The 23,066-nt window shown below is 40.7% G+C and overlaps 1 protein-coding gene across 14 annotated transcripts in view; it reads left to right on the forward strand.

Annotated features, from left to right (window-relative positions):
• Window positions 1-23,066, forward strand: part of NCKAP5 (NCK associated protein 5) — a 1,007,163-nt gene that overhangs the window by 813,740 nt on the left and 170,357 nt on the right. For all 14 annotated transcript variants that reach the window (XM_057505668.1, XM_057505671.1, XM_057505672.1 and 11 more), the window contains 3 exons: window positions 5,317-5,385; window positions 15,063-15,101; window positions 22,064-22,183. In XM_057505668.1, coding sequence (XP_057361651.1) covers window positions 5,317-5,385; window positions 15,063-15,101; window positions 22,064-22,183 — 228 coding nt within the window. The remainder of the gene's footprint in view (window positions 1-5,316; window positions 5,386-15,062; window positions 15,102-22,063; window positions 22,184-23,066) is intronic.

Raw genomic sequence — 23,066 nt, forward strand, 5'->3', positions numbered from 1 at the left:
AAGGGGTGAAAAGCCTACTGGAGCTGTTATTTTATGCAGAGGGCACTTTTTCTGTGTAGACCTACTCTGCTTTTGTTGTGTGTAAAGGATATTGTTTTGGTCCCTTCAGGCTGCTGTAATGAGATACCACAGAGTGGGCAGCTTGTAAACAACAGTTCTAGAGGCTGGAAAGTTGAAGATCAAGATGTCAGCATGGTCCAGTTCTAGTAAGGACTCTCTTCATGGTTCATAGCCAGCACCTTCTATCTGGGCCCTTACACACTGGAAGATTCTAGCAAACTTTCAGAAGCCTCTTTTATAAAAAATCTAATCCCGTTTATGAAGGCTCAATCCTCATAACCTAAGTACCTCCCAAAGTCCCCACCTCCTAATACCATCACATCAGGCATTAGGATTTCAGAATATGAATTTTGGGGGAACACAAACACTGAATCATAGCAGATATGCTAAACAAATTTATAGTACAGAGAGATTTTAAATATAATAAGCACTTAGAGAATTAATGTAGAACAGCAGTTTAGAAGCCTCAGTCATTTTGTAAGCTCTGGCCGGCATATCTATTTAGACAGCATGACCCCCGAGAAACAAAGTTTCTTTTATATGTATATATGAATTCAGGCCCATTCTCCCCAGTGAATCAAAACAATATGAATTTCAATTTTATAAAGACATTTGAGAATTTGAGAGATGAAAGAAACAACATATTTAGATCCCAGTAATTTGGAGTCTTGGTGAAACCATACCAAGCAGGGGATCTTGTAAATCAGGGACTAAGTCCAGCAAAAGCTTGTTGGTTGTTGTAGGAGACAAAGCTGTACTCAAAGACTGATGGTTACTTTTAATTTAAATGTTCTCACTACATCAATTAATACTGATTAATAACATTCCTGTTTAAAGTAGAAAAGACTTGTGTGGTCTTTTCTGTAGTTACTAGTAATACCACCTACATTTTCTTTTTCCCTCTCAGTCCTTTCCCATCCCTGCCATACAAACAGTCACTGTTTCTTTAAATCATGTTTAATTAAGGTTTTTCTTCTTTTTTGTTTTTACACCTGTTATCCCATGTTGGTGGCAAGTATAGCCTGAATTTCTAATAAATGCAAATGGATTAAAGAAAATCATGAGTTCAAGATTATTTTAACTTCACTGGCATAATTGTTAACATCTCCATTGTCCCCTGGGATGTGTAGGATTACATCAATTAAATTGGTCTCTGTAACTGAACACATTAACCATAAATGTGACTACTGTGTCTTCATCAGCACCCTTTAGGTATTTAATTTGCTTGCCTGTAATAGATTGTCAGAGCAGTAAACGTAAGGCAAGTAACGTAAACTGTGTAATGATGGTAATTATCTGAATGGATTAATTGTAGTGTTATTGCAACATGACATTGTGGGTAGGAGTGAGGTATAGACATCCCATATAAATTCCCATTTTCAGCTTTATTTCCTTACACATTTTTTTCCAAGACATTTGAAGTGAAAACAGCATACACTGGCATTGCCATTCTCTCTTTTATCCCCTCTATTACTCTTTATGCTGTTGCCTTACTGAAACCAGCAGCCCCCACAAAAGCTAAATTTCTCCAAAGCAAGCAGTGACTTTATGGAATTGGAATTCCCTGTGGTTCATGGTATCCAAATATTTGAAGTGGACATCTCTTTGTAGATTGGCAACTTTGTTCCCTTCATTTATTGCCTAAAGAACTATAAACCCACTTGTAAATCTTTATGAATGACTTGATAAAAATTACACAGCCTGGTATTGCCAGGTAAACAGCAGTGGGACGGAGCTGGACCTGGCACCCACCCCCCCACCTGGGCTGAGGGGGCACTGAGAGGCTGTGCCAGCTGCAGGCACAGAAGGCATTCAGTGTGACAGCCCGAGGCAGTTCCTGAAGGAAACAACAACTAGTCAGGAAAGGCTTTCACTCTCTTCTGGGTGGGGAATGAAGAGAAGAAACAGTCTAGAGATAACCAGTATTTTAAAAGTCCAAACAGATGACCAGCCTGTAAGCAGAAGGACCGGGCTGTGTGGCAGATGTCTGTCCATGATAAGAATGGGAAAATATGGCAGGACCCCATCAGAGGAACAGGAGCATTAGGGGGGTTGCTGAAGCAAGGATTCGGGCCCAGAGGAATGAGGGTGGAGCCAAGTATCAGAACTAACACCAGAAGAAAGAACGGGCCAGGAATCCTGGAATTCCCACTGCCAGGTCAAGGTGATCTGACAGCGGAGAGACCACTTCCAAACAGACTTTCCTTGCAAGTTTCTTCAACTGTTGTGCTCCATCGTCATTAGATCACTTCACCTGAGTTTCATTGTTAATTAAAGTAACAAACTGGCCTAAATCTGAAACTTTTTATGCATCTGCCAAAGAAGACATTGAAATCACCAGAAGCACAAATAAAAGTACACATAACCCACACCTTCTGCTTTGCCAGAACACAGAACACTAGCACATCAAATCACCATAAGTGAAAAATATATACCGAATACACACAGACCTGTGGCTGCAAGCCTGCTGTCCCAGGGCAGGGGATGTGAGGAGAGCACTCCTAGTACTGATCACAGATGGATACCGTAGTCTCCAGGGCTGGTAGGGAAGGGCTTGAATTTGTGGGAGGCCTGAGGTGGTTGCCTCAGAGAGGCAGTGTTTCTGGGGAGAAAAGAGCACAGAGAAAAGCAGAGGTGCCACTTAGAGGTGTGGTTGTGAAGGGGAAAAGGAAGAGGGAAGTTTCCAAGATCCCAAGAAATAAAGGAGAAATGTAAGACCAACTTCCCCAATCATCATCCATTAAAGAGGCTTGTGGGTAAAATTGCAATATTTCCAGAATGTCTCATTTGGCCTTAGTGCATTTCCATATCAATAGGTGTTCCCAGGGGGTAGAAAGGAGTAGTCCATCTCCTATCAACAGGGGGTCACAAGGGAGGTAGAGAGGTGAGCATGCGGGGACCAAGAGTGGGTTTTTTGTGGGGAGGCGAGGAGATTCTTCCCAGCCAGGATGGGGAGAAACACGGGCCAACGGAAGTAGATGACTTCTTGTAATCAGTAAACGGGTTTCTCTCACTATGTTTTTTCCTTTTGACTAATCTCAGCTTCAAAGGTTTATTTGCCCCAGGCTGGAAGCACATTTTCCCCACGGAGTTACAAGGCTAAAACAAGGCCAAGGGTGGAGTGGACGAGCAGCCCAAGAACTTGGCATGCTCTGAAAGAAGCAAAGAACACAACTAGAGCTTTGGTAGGAAAGAGGAGTGAGAGGAGGATATTTGTTGCATGTGTAATAGGATGGAGTTAAGGGACATGATTCTAGCATGATTTGGATAGAAATAAAAAAGTGAGACAAAGAAGTGGAATAATGAACACTAATACCTGGAGAAGGAGGATGGGAGTGGGGCAGAAAGGGCAGGAAACAAAGCTGGCTGATACACTGCTTAGTATGGCTTTGAATTTAGAATCATGTTGATGTTTTCCATATTTAAAAAAGGAAATGCATAAGAAGAGCAGTAAATTTGACTACTGTCAGAAACAAATTAACTGAATTTCAAATGAATAGCATAACCACACTGAAGTGGGGAAGTGGAGGGAAGGAAGAACAAATCTAGCAACTTTTGAACACAGTATTTTCACTATATGCCGTCTAAAGAAAAAAAATTGCTAACTCTTCTTAGGACTGTTTATAGTGTGACAATTTTGTACATTCTGTAGGGTTGAATAAATAAATATAAAAATCTTTGTTTCCTACAAAATAGCAGCAGACTCACAGACTCCAAGAAGGGACTAGTGGTTACCAAAGAGGATGGGTATGGGAGGGGAGGGGGGAGGGAGGGGGAAGGAGATTGTGGGTTATCATAATTGGTGCACATGGTGTGTGTGGGGTCACGGGGAAGACAGTGTAGCTCAGAGAAGACAAATAGGGACTCTGTGGCATCTTACTACACTGATGGACGGTGACTGCAATGGGGTATGGTTGGGGGGGACTCAATAATAAAAGTGAATGTAATCACCACATTGTTTTTCTTGTGAAACCTTCATAAGAGTGTATATCAATGACACTGTAATAAAAAATTAATTAATTGATTGATTAAAATAAAATCTTTCTTTCCTAGTGTCATTCCCCAACTAAAAAGAAGCAGGATTCCTTGGAGAAATGGCTGCTTTCGGGGATGGGACTAAGAAAGCAAAATGGACCTGGAACATTTCCCTTTGCCAAAAATAAACTCTTTAAAAGATGACGGGAACATGTCAGAGAGACACAGCCTAAAGGATGTCCTTTTGCAGAGATGCACAATTTGAGCATCAAAATAAATGCTGGCAGTGATGACTTATAACCCTTTCAATAATATAAGAATCCACATATTCATACTGATAAATAAATAGGAAATCACGTTATACTATTCTTGCAAATGATGATCTTTGTATGGATTTAGAGCTCTCTATCCACTTTCAAATGGCAAAGCGGGTTGTAATGAAGGGGCAGGTGGAGCCGAGTGTGCCTGGGGGAGTGGGGTGGGTGGTCTCAGTCGCAGCTGTGGGGAAGGTGAACTGACATAGTACAGGAATCAGGCTCAGCCATCAGTGCGTCACGTGGATCAGGTCCCCAAATGGGGAGGGCAGTTCTCGTGCCACTGGTTCATGCTCATTCTTAAACCTTATATGCTGATTCTGATTACTTTTTTCCCATATTATTCCACTAGTAACCTAGTAACCATATTCAACCCAATTTCCTATGGTAACCTATCTGACCTTCAGATACGCACATGGCTCTGAGGAGCAGGAAAGCAATAGTTTTAAAAGAAGTAGGGGAGGAATAAATTTCTCATTATAGTCTTATGTTTAAAAGTCATTGATTAGCAAGGAAAACAATATATTTAGTTTGCATTTGGAATTATGCTTTTGTGAATTTACCTGAGATTCTTTTCCATGGTCTAAATAAATATTTGGTTGTGAAACTGTGACAGGTCTTAATGAAGTGGGTTAAGGCATATCTTGCATTTACATTTTCATAGAATGAAATAAACATTCTAATTATTTTACAGAACACTCACATCAGGTGTGATTTGATTTTCTACCTGTTCAGAATATCAAGTTTTGGATTTCTTTAAATGGTAATATATTTTCATGAACAAGTTGATAAGAAAGAAGTCATCCTTGAGATATTTATAATACTACTTGGAGCAAACTTGTCACAGATCCTTCCAAAAGATTGTTTTGGATCCTGAGGAGATATATTTAGTAACTGTATTGAATAAATTGTCACATAACACAACATTTCATTGATTTGTTTGTATTATTTTTGTATCTTACTGCAGGCAGAAAATTCAGCACTGGCTCTGGAAAATGAAAATCAAAGGGAACAGTATGAGCGATGCCTTGATGAGGTAAGCAGAGTGGAAAGGTGCTATCTAGGATTCCCGTAGTTAGATCTTAATATATGTCTATTTCCAGTCTGCAGAGGTAACAGACATATATTAAGCATTAGCATTTTGTCCCTGAGAGGAAGGTGGTTAACAGGTGGATACTGAGAGTGAGGGTCACCTAGTTTCTGTAGTCCTCCTGCACCACCACCTCCCGCCACCTTCTCTATTTCATTATGCAGGTATGGGTAAATTCCTTTTGGTTATTCTTTAACATTCTTGGAGCACTTGATACTAGGGTATGCTCTGCTGCATGATAAAGTCCTTCCAGTATTTAGGGGGATCCACCAAGTGTGATCCCAGTCTATGAGCAAGAAAAGCCCTGTCAGGACACACTGCACCTCCAGTTGGATGCCATTTCTGAAAAAGCAAATCCTTGATAGAGTGGGTAGGGATGATGTTCACAGTTGGCAGCCAGAGGAAAAAATCAGTACATTGAGAACAAGCCAAGAAGAGAAAGGGAAGCGAGGAAGGAAATTGGAGCAGAATGGAAGAAGATGGGGCCACACACATGAGTAAACCCAAGGAATAATATTTGATGATAATGAAGAGATGAAGGCAAAGATGGTGGGTGTTCCCGAGTTCCTGCAAGGCAAGGGGGAAACTGAAGTGTGTGCAGGCCCCTCCTGCTCTTAGCCCTCCCTCTGGGGTGCATACCTTCGGGGAGCATGCCATCAGTCCACACTGTGTCATCTCTCCAGGACTGGCGGTGCACCTCACTGACAAGCTCTCATCTGGGACCATGTTGGTGATTGCAGTTAATTTAATGAGATGACATTTTTAGTCATCTGCCCAATACCCTGGAAGTTGCACATATCGTTGTAATATATTCCGTTTGAGAGTTGTTATGATACAGCTGAAACAAATTTGAAGAAAATAGAAAAGTTACATTTAATCGGGTTCCATTACCTTACCAGAGGAAGCTAGCAATGTATCTTTAGTCATTGTCTCCTCACTAGCAGTTGGGAGAATGTTTTCCCCAGGAATCTTCTTGATCTTTCTTACCTGATCTTTCTTACCCCTTCCTTCCCCCTGACACCCTCAGCACCCCCTCCCTGCCACCCCCCACTTTCCCAGTAGGCAATGTGTTATACTATAAAGAGCACAGGCTCAAATCCCAGGTATGACATCCTCTGCACTCCTGTATGCCTCTCTCCAGACTGGGAGTGGCATCCCTCCTTGGAGTTCCAGTTGTGCCCAGTATTTCCTACACCAGTGATTCTTAAAATGGGATCCCTGGACCAGCAGCATCAGCCACTCCTGGGAACTTGTTGGACACGCCAATTCTCAGGCCTTACCCCAGACATTCAGGATCAGAGACTATGGAAGTGAGCCCAGGAATCAGTTCATCAGCAAGCCTCCACATGGTGCCCTGCACCTGCAGTGTGGGGAATCACCGTCCTTATGGCACAGCCCACTTTGCACTGCAGTTACTTACATGTGGTCAGAGAACCCTGCAAGTGTCCCTGGAAAACTATTTGTTTACTATTTAACATTTTAGTTGTTTAGTAGGTCCAACCATATATGTTAGTTATTCAAGCAGAATGGTGTTTGCAGTTCCGTGCCCTGTTAGAACTTAAAAGACTCAGAATAACCTTTATGTGTCCAAAGTTAAAAGAGTAACTGAAGAAGTTGGGAAAAAGGGGGACTGATGACTCAGAGCCTAGTGAAGTCAGTTCAGCACTTCTCACCCCTGTTCCCCAGGCTCTTAGTCCAATCACAGTTTAAGGCAAGAGAGACCAAATAGATCCAAGGATGTTTAAAGGAACAAATATTGCCCTTGAGTCCTGTGTATTGATCAGCAACATTTCACTTTAACCTTCTCTGCAGAAATTTCCGATAAGACTTAATCTGTATTCAGAAGTGAGATTTATGTGACTAGCACCACAGAAACTTCTTCCTTGTCACAGTTCTCTCACAAGCCATCCCTGCCCACCAGTCAAAAAGCTCACAGCATTTCTTTATGGAAAGGCATAGTCTATAGTCTGTCTTCCGTATGCTCCCTTATGCCTGCCTTCTGAAGGTTTCATCAGAATGTGTCAGGCAAAACATAAGTTTTCACCCACAAACTCATTTCATATAAAGTTTTCTGCTGAAGACAAATTTTGGAGGGAGAGTCCCTCTGTTCTTAATTACAAAAATTAACTGTTGCCAGAGAGGTGATTTGCAAGAAAGAACCATCTCTGAGCAGTACAAACATTTTGTACTCATGAGTCCTGGCCCCTGATTACACATGCCAGTTGTTTTGTAACTAATTGCATGAGGGTAGACAATCCATTTCCATGCATTGTAAGAGAACACTCTCAAAGGAGTAGTTGAATGTAGTAATAATGCCAACTGGAAATTCTTTTCAAGGCTTTTTATACTAATTAGACAAACTAACAAGGTAAGGCCTCATGTAAGTTATTTCCTTGCTAGTGAGTTTCATAAAACATACACAGGTGGATGAATTGTAAATTTTAAATGTTCTTCAATCCCTTTTGCACTGATTGTTATTTTCTGGGAAATGCACATATTGAGGATTTGGGGAAAACACTTGGGAGCTGGAAATTCCTTTGTGTGTTCTAATAAAAAAATGTGTTTATTCAGTAGGCAGACCCACATCAATAGATACACACGCATGGGCTTGCTAGGCATGTACATTGCACACCTCATCTCCCCTTGCCATACAAAGGCAAAACCAAAGACTAGTCTTGATTTTCTGTGGGGGATTGGAGGTTTTCATGTTTGTGTCTAGTTTCTTCATCTAGCTATTTGACAAGTTGTTGGCAAGCAGTAAATTGCTGCTTCTCCTCAGTATCACTTTGGCCACAGTTCCTTCAAGACCAGCTTGTTCTTACGTAGAAAACTATAATGATGCATATAAAATAAGTAAAATACCATCTTTTTAGACCACTGCCTTGCATTTAGATGGATAGATGGATTCAGTTGTGTCCTACAAACCTTTATAGGGTGTCAGCTGCACCCAGGCTCTGGAGTTCTGCTGCCAGTGTAGCAGGAGAAGCAAGAGGGAGGGTTGACCCCAGAGGAATGAAACTGGGAGGAAACTCACAGAGGGAACAAGCTGCACTGGGGACCCGGAGAACATACAGCACCGCCACCGCAGGCCAGGAGCAGTGCACAGGTGGGCAGGGAAGTGGGGGGCCTGAAGGGGCATCTTTAGCAGATGGAGCCACAGCAGGTGACATCTGTGATCTAGGAAGGGTAGCCCATCTCACCTTCCCTGCACACTGGTCTCACCTGGGGAGCTTTACTGCTGGGCGGGGTGCCCCTCCAGAGAAGCACATGGGCATTAGAATTTTTTTTTTCCTATGCCCATTTTTTCATTAAAGTATCACTGATATGCACTCTTATAAAGGTTTCACATGAAAAACATTGTGGTTACTAAATTCACCCATATTATCAAGTCCCGGCTACACCCCACTGCAGTCACTACCCATCAGTGTAGTAAGATGCCACAGAGTCACTATTTGCCAGCTCTCTGCTACACTGTCTTCCCTGTGCCCCCTCACACCATGCGTACTAAACATAATACCCCATCAATCACCTTCTCCCTCCCTCCCCACCCACCCTCCCCCACCCCTCCCCTTTGGTAACCACTAGTCCCTTCTTGGAGTCTGTGAGTCTGCTGCTATTTTGTTCCTTCAGTTTTACTTCATTGTTTTACTCCACAAATGAGTGAAATCATTTGGCACTTGCCTTTCTCCGCCCGACTTATTTCACTGAGCATAATACCCTCTAGCTCCATCCATGTTGTTGCAAATGGTAGGATTTGTCTTCTTATGGCTGAATAGTATTCCACTGTGTATATGTACCACTTTGTCTTTATCCATTCATCTACTGATGGACACTTAGGTTGCTTCCATTTCTTGGCTATTGTAAATAATACTGCGATAAACATAGGGGTGCATCTGTCTTTTTGAATCTGGGATCTTGTTTTCTTTGAGTAAATTCCTGGGAGTGGAATTCCTGGGTCAAATGGTATTTCTATTTTTAGTTTTTTGAGGAACCTCCATATTGCTTTCCACAACTGTTGAAGTAATTTACATTCCCACCAGTGGGTAGGAGGGTTCCCCTTTCTTCACATCCTCACCAGCATTTGTTGTTGTCTGTCTTTTGGATGTTGCCCATCCTAACTGGTGTGAGGTGATATCTCATTGTGGTTTTTATTTTCATTTCTCTGATAATTAGCACTGTGGAGCATCTTTTCATGGGCATTAGAATTTTTTAAAGCACTCCAGGGGGTTATAATATTCAGCCAAGATTAAGAACCACTACCCTTAGGTTCTCTGAATGCTGTGCTTTAGAGAGCATTTCCAGAAAGCATCAGTCAGAGGACAGAAGCCCCACCAAACTTGGATATGATGATAGTAAAGCGATGGACCCATGTAGAAATTTGGGGTTACTTCAATTCCTCAACAGTGTCTGAGCAACCAAAAAGTAAAACCCTGCCCCAGTGTTTCTCCAAGTGCGTTTCTGGGCCCTTTCTGCATCAGAAAGATTTATAGTGATTGCTAAAGATGCAGATTCTCAGACTTCACTAAGCCCTTCTCAAGCAGAATGAGGAGTGAGGAAATTGGAAATTTCACAAACTGCCCAGGCAAAGCTTTTGCACACAAAAGTTAATGGACCTGCCCTCCCATTCAGACCATCAGAGTTGGGCCAGAGTTCCTTATAGTTGGTGAGGGTGTCATATTTGAGTTCTTCTCCAACTTCTCTATGTTCTGCACTTCAGAACACAAGGGCAGAGGAAACTAGACCTTTAGATGTAATTCAGAAAAAGAATAAAACAGCAGAATTTCTTTTAAACCAAGGCAAAATGCAGAAGTAGATTGTTAAGAACTTTCTCTCAAATCCTCATGGTCTCTGCCAAGATTGGATTATGGAATCATGATCAGACATTCTCATTGCCTGTCTCCCATCTGGGCCCTAGGTAATCTCTAAAATCAGTATCTTCATAGATGTAGATGGAAGATGATCCTGCTTATGCCTCTCACATGCTTCAAATGCCCACTTCAGGAATGGCTCATGAAGTCAACAGATGATTGCTTCCTGTGTTTGCTCTAGACTAATCACCATGAGATAGCACCTCAGTTCTGTTCACTATCATTTCCCCAAGATCCAGCACAATTTTTGGTCCATATTAGGTACTTACTGTATTTGTTGAATGACTAAATGAGTGAATACAGATTATCAGCAGCAAATCAATTTCCAAATAAGTTTTACCTGGAATCCCACATATGTATTTAGATGAATTTCTCTCATTTCCAGTATTTTACAGAGTAAATAATGTAGGTGCTTAGTGATTTATATTTATGCACATTACAAACACACACATTACACATGTCACTCCTGGCACGGGCAGGCAGAGGGAGAAGTCAGGGCTGCAGAGCTGTCTGTTACTTATTGCAAATACAGTCCCTTTTTCTCAAGCCATTCTTTCATAACTACTTACCCAAAAATACATTTATTCTCTGAAGTTCAAGTCACCAGATTCAGACTGAACATTTATGGCATGACTGCTTTATATCAGGTCCTGTCCAAGGTGGTCTGGCTGGTCATGTCTGTCAGCTCATGCATTTTTCACAGCTTTAGAGATAGAGACAGTCCCCCTGTGTTACTGATGAGAAAAGTCAGGCTGCTCCCCACCCCCATTCGTATCAGTATATAATGAACCCAGATAGTATTTGGACCCAAGTCTTGTGATTCTGCCCCATTGCTCCTCCCACTTTCCCCCACTTACGTCAGTGAAATAAACCAAGCACAGAAGCATGGAAAATTACTCCAAAGCACATTTCCCAAAACTTGTGCCTATTTCCACAAGGCTTTTAAATTACCTTGCTGACCTGACCTTTGGTTTTGCATGCAAAACTGCACATTAAATGATGAAAGCAAGACCACCAGGCTGGAGGACAGGACTATCAAAGAATGGTCCCTTTTGAGTTCCTCACTCTCCTACCCTAAACCCCAAACCTGGCTGTCTTCGAATGTGCCAAGAATTGGCTCTCTTTGGAAAAAAAAACTCCCAGGTGTGGCTTCTCATTTAGCCTCTACAGCTGTTTTGCAATAAGTAACAGACAGCTCTGCAGCCCTGACTTCTCCTCCCTCTGCCTGCCCCTGCCAGGGGAGCACACAGAGGAGTCATGGATGCTCTACTGGGAAGAAGAACAGACGTATGTGGGTAGATGAGCCAGATGTCAGGAGAGCTGGCTTGTCTGAGAGGCAAAGAGAGATGAACATGGGCCCTCTCTTGGGCATCTCTGTCTCCCCAGCGGCCCTGCTTCTCCCCTAGAGGCCAGGTGGGAGTCTCCACAGAGAGCCTGAGGGAGGTTGCAAAACAAGCCAGAGACTGAAGGCCTGTCAGCTTTGCTTGGGTGCCTCAAATCCCCTAGACCCAGCCCAGTTGCTATTTTCCATTCTTCGGAAAGGAAAACTGTCAGGTGATGCTGGCAGTAGTTATTTGTTCTCATTAGCTGGGCCTGTGGGTGTGTGATTATTTACTGTACGAGTGCTAAGGGTGCAATGCTATGATGAGGGCGGGGTCCCATTCCACGGATTATCTTGTGGACCTATTAGAAGTTGCAGCACAAACTCCAAACAACTGGTCTACTGATGCTTTAGGGAAACTTAGCTGTTAAAGGTGGGAATGAGACCCAGGAAGCTGCCTTTGCAGACAGCGCCCAAAAAGGCACCTACACGAGCTGCCTGCTCTTTGGCAGAGAGCCTGTGAGTCCCTCCGGGTGACAGAACCCCGTGTCCGTAGGTAAATAAATGATGCATCCATGTACCTTTGTTCAACTTTCAGGTAGAGCAAACAATTGTCCAAAGTACATGCCAGAAGGAACAGTGTCAGAGATAGAGTTGGAAAGCCTGCAGGATGACAGACTTGGATTACAAAGATATTTATTACAGTGTTTATTCCTGCAGGCTGTTACAGTTAAGATATTCATTTATGTCTCCTGTTAAATCATGTAGAGAGCTATTTTATGTGACGACTCTTCCACTGGCTTAAGTGGGGAAACAGGTTGGAGGAAGAAGAGAAAATAATATTAGCGATTTTATGAAAATGTAACCCCAATCTTGAAATCCAAAAGAACTAAATCGTTTATAGTAGGAATAAACTTCAGTACACTCTTTCTGATTCAGGCTGAATTAATAGTCCAATTCTTCTGTTTTTTTTTTTTAATTTGCCAATAATAAAATAGATGATATATAGTTTGAACTTAAATTCTTAGAGACTTATGAATTGGAATGAATAACTAAAACTGAAAGATTTTCAAAATTATGCTGTTGGTCAATTTGTGTGGGCTGAGTGATATTTAACACTGCTGTGATCATGGATAAATTAAGTGATAAAGGGAAACAGAAAGCACCAGTTAAGGAAAATATGATTTATGTTGGTCTATGATTGTTCTCAGGTATGTTTCTTTAACTTGGGTGAACTACAAAAAATAAAAATTAGAAAAAAACCCTAAGACTACTTTTTCTTCAAAACCATGTAAGTTTTGTTGTTTCAATGAAAACTTCAATGGTGGGCTTTTAATGAAAGGCCTTTATTAGTTAGTTTCAATGAAAGGCCTTTCTTTTGTACCTAATGTCAACAATGTAAATTTGTAAAGGATTCTGATAGAAAAAAATTCCTCTTGTGCATACACCCGAACCAGTCAATTTTAGGTCATCTAATTCTAGTCATTTATAATGCCTCCTAATCACAAGTTGATGACAGCCTGTATTTTAATTTTCTCTGAGACTTACTGGTAGCCAACTGTCATTAAGGATGTGCTATTTTGTCAATATTGAGTCAAGAAACAATTAAGCTCCTTGAAAACATTCTTACCATAATATGATCCACTAGTCAAGGAAACGAGCACACATAGTTTAGCATCATGAAAAATAAGTTTTTTCTCAAGAAAAAAAGATGAAAGTGTGTTTCTCAGCCTTTCGTTGAATGTGGGGAATTACCAAGGTGATTGCATGCTTATCACTCTGTGTCACAATTGTGTTCTTGCCAACCTCCTACCAGCTATGCTCTGTTTGAAACCAAGGAAGACATCCTAGTCATTTAGCTATGCAAATATTCTGCAAATTCCTATTAAATATGTGAAGAAAGAAATGAATGAACAGAAGTACCTTATATCTCGGATATTTAAGTATTCTGACTTAGTCTTTAATGCCATCAGTTTTAGTTTTCACACTAAATGTTTACAGTTTATGTATTGGCTAAAAATACCACATAATTCACCTGCCTACCTTAATTTTAATAGTAGCTATATGGGTATATAATTTCAAGGTTGTGGTAAAATTTGGTAAATGACTCTTTGTGAAGTATTTTTGAAATCTGCAAGTAAAAAGAAATCTTATTGCAAACACATATAGAAATGATGAATGGTTATCTGGGGAAAATGCCCTATTCTTTAAATACCAGGGACATGCTCCTGGTTTTACATGTGGCCCGTAGCTGGAATAGTGTCATGTGACCACTCCTAAGCCAATCACTGAAAAGGAATGGAATTGCCAGTATTAGCTTAGATTAATCAGATTCACCCTGCTGGGCTGAGAGGGCCCCAGCTTCCCCTGTTGTCTCATGCTGATTGATACATGAAAAGAAAATTAAAGTTCTGTTACTATAACATAGGAATTATTTTTGGTTGTATATTTGAGGAAACTCAAAACAACAGTGGCTGTTTTATTTCTCTATCTCATAGAAGTTCAGAGATAGTGCAACATACTTGCATCATCAGGACCAGGTTCATCCTATTTTTCTGCCCAACATATACTTAACATAAGACTTCATTGTCAAGGTGGCTGCTGAAGCTCCATCCATCATTTTTATATCCCAGACAGAAAAAGGAGGAGGAAGAAGGCTGAACCCCTTCTTAGAGACTTCCTATAAGTCCAAGAAAGTAGTTTACTTATAACTTATTGACCAGAAGTTTGTCACATAGCGACACTTAGCTAAAAGAGGGGCTGGGAAATGTAGTTGGATATGCCCAGACAAAAAATTAAATTAAATTTAAAAAAAGGTTTGTTACTTGGAGGAAGAGGAAAATGGATATAGGAGTAAACAATCACCAGACTCTATTACAGGTAGCAAATACAAGAGGATGGCATAAACAAAGACATAGAGGAGGAAATCAGAGCATGTAGGAAACAGTGAGGTATCCTTATTCTATACCATTCAGCCTATATCTATTGCAAGTAATGTTAAACAGTGAAGCAGTCACACAGCAAAAGAATGGGAAGGAGAGGCAAAGGGCATTATAAATCAGCGAAGTGTAGAAACTGTGTACAGATAATTAGGATCATGTTTTGTACTTTATCATTTTTTTAGCCTTCTTGGAGTACTTTACATATGAAAGGGTATTATTTTTCCAAATATGGAAATGTGAAAGTCAAGGTATGAATGATCTTTCCAGCCTAACTGTCTTAATTAGCAACAAGGTCACCTTTGGAAAAAGAAAAATATTACCTAGAAGGATAGGCTTATTATGAAAGAATCAGGTCCTCCATGTGTAGGGGAAAGAGGCAAATGAGGAGCTAATTAGATACAGTAAGCTGTGGGAAACCTATTGGTAAATTAGAGTCTATGCATATAAAGTCTCATTATTATAAATGGCAACTCTTTTCTTTATTTTTTAAAGGTAGCCAACCAAGTTGTTCAAGCTCTGCTCACTCAAAAGGTAGGTGACTTTCTGGTTTTATTATTTTCAAAGTACTTCTGTGAATAGATTGGAACTCATATTGTCAAACCAGGAAATTATGATTGATAGATGCAATACTCTTCTATTTATTCACTTAGGTTAAAATTGTGTGTGTTTTAGATGGCATATGAAGTAGCACCAATGACCAATGGAATCCAAAAAATTCAAATTGTTGGTAAAGTAATAGAAAGACTTTTGAAGATGAAAGATTTCTGTGGACCCAGATGAGTAGCAAACCAGCTGTTTTTATTTAGTAAATGAAGATATTAAATAAGTTGATGGATTTCTCCAATTCCAATAAAATGAACAGTCTCTTGTGAACAGTATTAACAGAAGCCTAAAATTCAGCAAGAGATCTTCGTAGCTAGGGAAGTTATTTAATTTCTCTGGGTCTTAGTTCCTCTTCTGTAAAATTGGAATAATGCCCATGGAGTTCCTGGTGTGCCCAGCTTCTGTCTTGGCATTCCTGGGAAGTGGTCACATCATGGTCCAGAATAACTGCTCTAGTTCCAGTCATTACATCCACATTTCAGCCTTCAGAAAGAAAGAAAATTATGAGAGTAAAGGGCGCACGCCAGCTGTTTTTTAAAAGAGACATCCAAAAGTTTTCAGATCACTCTGCTTACATCTCTTTGAACAAACCTTAGTCACACAGCCACACTAAGAAAGCTGAAAATGAGGCCTTTTTTTAGGTATGTGTCCTTGTAAAAATTGATTGTCATATTATTGTGGAAGAAGGGAAGAAATAGATATTGAAGGGCAACTCACAATTTCTGTCACAACATATTTGAATGCCTTTTTCTTTTTTCAACAACTTGAATTTCTCAATTGCTTTTTCCTCCTGTTGGAAACTCTATCCCCATTTAATTACAAGCCTGAGGAATGAAGAGAGCACTATTACTGCTCTGTGTGTAACTGTCAAAAGACTTCTCATGCCTGTTTTTGTCGTGCTGCCGCAGGAAAGAGACAAGAAAACAGTCTGGTACAATATAAAGGAAAATGGGACCCTTCAGGTCAGCCACAAAAAATAGCTACACAAAACCAAGTAATAACTGGTAAACAGATAAATCAACCTTGGTACAATTAAGCAGTAAGACACAGAAAGACATGCTACTACACCTCAGGGACACCAAGGGGCAGGCCAAGATGCCAGGACTATCGGAGATTCCTAAAGAATATGTTCTGCAGAAACATGTGCCTCTCAGTTTTTATAGGGACTGTAAAACTGCTACAAAAAGACTAAAATTTCCTTCTAATTAAGACCTTGATACAGGAAATAAAGTGTACTTCAAATGCAGATGAGAAAACATTCTCAAGAAGGATATAGCTGGCAGAGTACTAACAGAAAAGTCTGGAGTGATTCATCCACGTCACACACACACACACACACACACACACACAATCCTTGAGGTGAAGGTACAGTCATAACCGTTGAGTTTTGGAATATATAATTTGTTATGACATGAAGGCAAATCTGCCATGGCTTCAGCTCCTCTCTGAGCCTCCAAAAAAGCATTTTTCTGGCATATCATGAATTGGCCCAGACAAGCATCTTGAAGCAATAGAGTGTACTTCTTTTCCTGATACTAATAAAAAAAATTATTTCCATACACTTACAAGTTTCTATAAATGTGCATATATTGTCTTAGTCATGTAATTGAACTTACTCAAAAACCTGTGGATTCCATTAAGAGAACAGACTGTCCCTCCTTTAGATCAATAATGATAAAGTGACAATATTAAATCCAGCTCACTTCCATTTATGCCTCCAAATCATAGGTCCATGTCTGTGAGTGCAAGTGAGATAAATAATACTGGCTAAACTCATATTCCTGTCAGAAATATATTTTATCTTCATCAAATCAATTACACTCACTGAAAATGTAACTCTCCTAGATTCTTCAGGGTTTTGTTTTGCCCCTGACACCAAACTTGAAAGAACAGCATTTTCCCCTGTGGTTATGTTCTGACATATCAACAGTCTCTGCCTTATCTGTATATTCTTTAGAATAACCAACTATTTCTATGGTGTTTTTTCTTCACTAACATGGAATAAGGCTCTTTTATGGGGGAAACCAGCAATACAACCATCCAGATAGAAGAGAACAGTTTGATAGCTTGTCCAAAGAACCCCAAACCCCTACAGATTCCCTTTGTAGAGGGGCAGTCAGGCCATCTGTGTCCACTGGCCTAGCAATGGCACATATGGGGTCTGGTTCCCTGAAGAGGGTCTGTGTGTATTTGCTGTAGACTTACAAGGAGTCAGACCCCATGCTCCCATATTTTAAATGCACTAAGTTATTTGGTTCTCAGTATAACCCTGTGAAGACTACGAAAATAGTTTCCCCATGATTCCAAATGTTAGAAGTGGAAAAGCCCCATCCCTTTAACCTAGGGTTCTTACGCTTAGACCCCATGTTCTTATCCTTACCACCATTTGGCCCCCATGATCCCATTCAGTCACTTACTGTTTTTCCCCACTGTAGTTCAGCAGGCAGAGAAGCAGCTCCGGAAACCAGTAGATGGATTGCAATCCAATCATCACATATGAGCACAGGAAATAAAACAAAAGGGCAAGGTAGCCAGTGGATTTCTTAAAAGTCTGGAAGCTTTGCCAGTCCTTGCTAGCAAGAAGAGCATCTGGGATATGGAGTCCTGTGTATGAATTCAAAACTGATACTGTAAATTTGGAGTCAAGCTTTCTCAGAATCAGTCTTATTTGGATACTAGAATTTCACAGTTGCTAAGGACTTTAGCAAGCATTTAACCCTGAGATTGTCAACTAGCTTTGGTAATGGGCTCAATTCACTATAATTACATAAACTATGTAGCCATCACTCAGAGTAAGAATATTTTAATCTGAGTGCTGTTAGGATGAAGGCGTACAGTGCCAGGTAGTCACAGGACCGGCTACTTCCTATCACTACAGCTAGCCTGACGCAGCCACACATTCATGTAACCCGCCTTTGGGGTATTTGATGTTGAGACCCTTGGTTAATCTGAGATGTAACCAATCTTTTCCAGAAATGCCTTTTTCTTTTTACAAAAATCTTAGCATCCTTGGAAAGGAAAAAACGATGTATCAGTGACAGCCACAGAGAAGCAATGTGACAAGGAGAAATTGGTGGGTGTGGTGTCCATTAAGCTTCAGGGAAGGAACGGGGTGGCACTTGACAAGCCATCTCAGGAAGCAGCTGAGGCATACGTTCTCTTGACTGTGCGGTTTTGTGCACTAGCTCAGTTCACAGATAAGGAGGCCTAACAAGAATGAGTTACTCCCTCAAGGTCATGTGTGTAATGAGGAGCAGAGCCCAGGCCCCCTGACTCCCAAGCTGGTGTATTCCTGATACACACTGCCTCTGAAATTAGGTATGCCTCTGTCATATCATTTTTACATGATAAAATCAGATTTAAATAGTTTTAAAAAATATTCCAGTGATATCAGTATATGGCCTGCTTCTAACAAATCAACTTAAATTTACTTCAGCAGGGAGCTGATAATGGTTTTCCTTAAATCATAAAGTAACTGTACTCCATAGGTCCTATGTAGCAGCGAATCCAGAATCTTATTTGGCCGAAGTGCAGGTGAAACCTACCAGGATTGCAGAGTGTGGGGTCCCCTTAGACTCGTGTATCATATTGCTCAGTATATCTTGCCTACGTTTCAACTGCAATTCCTTCCTCTTTGCTTCCAGTTAATAGCCATGTGTACACAGCAAGGAAAGCAGGTGTGGCTGTCACCTTGAACCCAAAACCACTATCCTTTCTTAAGTGGGATTAAACATAGTCAAGCTGTGGACATTATTCTCCCCCACCCCTGATAAAATTATATATCATGGCCCTTCTTTCATTTCAGAAAATGCAACCCTGTATTTTCAGTGGGGTATTCCTCCTGAGGCCTAAGACACTGTAGGGAGTCATAGAAAAAGAAGGATATGAGAGAGGACGGATGGCCCAGCCTCTGCTGTGAGTCCTGACTCCCAATGCTGGCATCTGAGCAGAGGAGAGTTTCATTGTCCTTCCGTGGGAAGGACAGTCTAGGTCTTACTTCTGTAACTGGCAAGAGCAGAATAGTGGCTTTTGGCCCCATTAAATGAGTCATGTGCTCCTTTTGTCAGTGAGTTCCCAGTGTGAACACAAGGATGCAAAGACAGCTGGCTGCCTGCCATTGCCCGGGTCTTGCTGTAGCAGTCACAGAAATTCTTATTTTTCTCTCTTTCCTCCTGCCCAGTCAGGTTCCATGTGTCCATGTAGGCACACATGCCTGGCTTTCATTATGGCTTCTTGGGATGATAGCTGTCTGGCATCATTTCCCATCCTCAACTTGACTAAAGAGAACAAGAATATTAAAAGAACACAGGCAACTTCTTTATGTCTATAAAACTTCAGTCCAGCTCAATTCTGTTTGTGACTGTGAGACCAGTGTCACAGTCCTAAAGCCTTCCATTTCCCCCTCTGCTGTGTGCTGAGCTAGATGAGCCACGAGTGATGAGCAATTCTCAAGGTCAATAAATTGTCTTCCTGCTAATGACCGATTACTGCCTTAAGTGATAGTAATGGCCATTGAAACTTGGACTCCTGTACAGAATCTCTCTATAGATTATATTGATTTGTTTCTTTTGTTCTTTTTTTTTTAACCCATCAGAAGAACTCTCAAGTTATTCTGTTTTGCTAACAATTGCTGATGCTATTCCTTACAGGCCTCCTTTCTTCTTGCAAATCCATGCTTGTCTGCTTCTGTTTCCATATCACTACCTGCAAATGAGAATGATTGTGTTTTCCCAACGAGTAGATACTATTAATATTTATTTACCTCACAGTCAAATTTTATTAATTACTTAATTAGCAATAGTGAAAACAATTAGTTTTTGGGAGCAGGGAGTGTTATACACGTGCTAAGAACAAAAATTAGTGTAAGTGAGACACAGAGGTTGAATTCTAAATAAAGAAAATAAATTTAGCCTTTTAATTTGAGCAGTGCATATGCTCCCAACATGGCCTCTGCCCAATGGCATCTGTGTTTCTACATGCACACACACACACACACACACACACACACACACACACACACTCCTGCCCACCTTTGACAGTTACTGCCCTCCGAGATCTTGGACCCAGGTGCTTCATTCTGAACATGACATTTCTTTTCCATGCATTTGCAGGCAGCAATCAGGTAGAAACATCCTGTGTACAAGCTTCATGCCTTTAACTAAAGATACAAGGAGAGTGTAACCTGTGCAGTGAGTCACACCCTGGCCTGCGTCTTTGCCCCTGGAAATAGAATTAACAAGGCTGAACATGAGGATGCATGCTCAGGGAAAGCCTCAGAAGCCAGACTGCTCCATCTTCACGCTTAGGTTGACACAAGGTTATGGAACAGGCCCACTCACCTCTGTAACTCCTGTGTAGGGCTGGGGATCAGAGCTGTCGATTGCTGCTCTGTTGTGCTTTCAGAGCCATAAGTGAGACCTGTAGCTGCCCTACATTGGAATACTTAGATCTATAAACAAGAAGTGTTGAGAAGCTTAAATTCTCTCACACTATCACAGGAGACTAGAATTTGTCATCATAATGCCCTGTAACAAAATAATTGCACACGTTTATTCTCCTACTATATGTGGTGCTCTGCTAGGTGATGAAATAAGAAAGTATAACAATACAATGCCTGTGCTGTTGTTTACCTGAGTACCTTCTTGGCTTGTCATTTGAGGAATGTGTCATCTAATTGACAAGATAAGTCTAGAGCATGGAAGATAAAATCAATACAAAGTGTGTATATTAAATGTCATATAGGAGGTGTTGAGGTCTTACTGAAGTTTTAGAAGCGGGAGCAGTCTTTGGGGGATGCCAGATAAAAGTGTCAGAGAGGAGATAGAATTTGAATTGGACTTCAATCAGAGAGCCAAACTTGAAGTGGAAGAAGTTGGTGGGTAAGAAGGGGAAGTGGAGGTGGGAGGGGAGCCTAGACCTTATGAGAAAATAGAGCAGATCCTTCTTCACATACTAAGAACAGAATAAGGCTTTTTTTGAAAATCAGAAAATAGTGAAAGATAAAATTTGAAATGTAAGAAAGGGTCAGCTTTTAAAGAACCTTGAATTGGGGCTTTATTCTCCTTTGTCTTTCTTGAACCCCATCAAAGAGGGTGTAGACATTTAAGTACTACAAGTACCTTCATCACAGGTTAGTTCAGAAGGCAGTTCCTTGGTGGGATTCCAGAGAAATCCTGTGTTGTAGCTTCCCTCATGAGAGTTAGGGAAAGATCTCTGTGGTGTTTGAACCATTCCAAAGAGCTGCTCCACAAAGGATGCCAAGGTACAATCACTCTACTTCTCCCCCAGCACTGTGACCAAAACATCCCAAAGGGTATGGGGATCCACTAGGTCAGAGGATGGACAAGTTTCAAGTAGCCTGTGAAAGCCTTCATTTCAGAGCCGCTTCTCTCCCGCTAAATGCATCACTGACCCTATTAGCCGGTGTTGAAAATGTCAACTTGTTTCCGCAAATGACAACAAAAGTCTCCATCAAAAGTGATAGTTTCTTTATTTCATCAAATCTCTATTCACCGCAAAAACATTATTGTCCTTGTGGTTTGTGCTTTATGATTGCTTTTACAAAGTCAGTGAAAAGGTAAAATAAATAGATGGAAACTTAAATTGACTTTATATCACTAACATTTATCATATTCAAAAATAGCATGCTAGATTAATGCATTTCTGATTTTAAGGTGCTTTTTTTTTTAATTGGTCTTCTATGCACATAATAATTCTACCAGACATTGGGCTGTGGAAGAAAACACTGTATGTGACTTAATTTCTGGGGGAATTTGCAGAATAAAAATACTACTTTTTGTGAATGTGTCTGAAGTATCAAATAAAATATGGTTATATATGCAAATGTGTATTTCAGTTATAGACTTTTTTTCCCCATGTTTTTGTTGTAGGATCTAAGGGAGGAATGTCTAAAGTTGAAAACAAGAGTGTTTGATTTAGAACAACAGAATCGAACATTAAGTATCCTGTTCCAACAGCGAGTCAGACCAACTTCTGATCTGCTCCTCCAGGTAAGTGTTCATGTGGAAAACAATCTTTGCTACTGAACTCTACTGACAGAAGTTATGCAAGTTCAAAAGTTGCCAGTAACCTCCCTGGAGAAGGAATAATTCTTCAGAACCCCAGTTCTGCCCCTCTCAAGGGATGTCATTGAAATTGAACATCTCTTAAATCTCTGACTTTTAAAAGCTATGTTTAGATAAAGAAATGCATCAACAAATAATGAACAGGTGAAATGGATAATCAGAAGGGGTCCTCTAGTAAACTAACTGAAACTGTGGGATGAAATCAGGAAATAATCGATTGCTTTGCAGACCACTATTAGTAATCATGCATTTCCATGAAAAGAAAGGAAGAGTTTCATGTGTTGCTGAAGAACATTTCTTTATTTCAAACTCTGTAATTGAATATACAGCTTGGATTTACTTTTCTTTCATATCTCTTGAAGTGTTCCTCCTCACAATACAATCCTTATTTTCTGCATCAGTGTTTTACAGGTCCTCTTTGTCTAATTACTCTCACCAAACTCTTTCTTTACTTGCCTTCATAACATGCAAAGTCATGGAAAGTCAAACTGTTTGAATAATTTTGAAACTCTTCCTGACAAAGCACTAGAGAATATATCTGACCTCAGGGTGAATCGGGAAGAGGAGCTGAAGGGCTGATCTTTGCTGTTTGCTATCCTATCAGTGTGTATATTTGCTCACTCAAGCTTTGCTGAGTCTTGCTCTGAGCCCGTCAGAATCTAAGCTGGCAAAGGCTATGTGAGGTCTCAGGGGGCATCGCACAGTATTTATCAGATGGTCCCCGGCTACCTGGCTTGACTGACTGAGAGAAAGGGAGAAGGAGGTCTCTTCTGCACTGCACTGTCCAGCACTATAGCCACTAGCCACG

The sequence above is a fragment of the Manis pentadactyla genome, chromosome 8 (assembly GCF_030020395.1).
Source record: "Manis pentadactyla isolate mManPen7 chromosome 8, mManPen7.hap1, whole genome shotgun sequence".
Lineage (NCBI taxonomy): Eukaryota > Metazoa > Chordata > Mammalia > Pholidota > Manidae > Manis > Manis pentadactyla.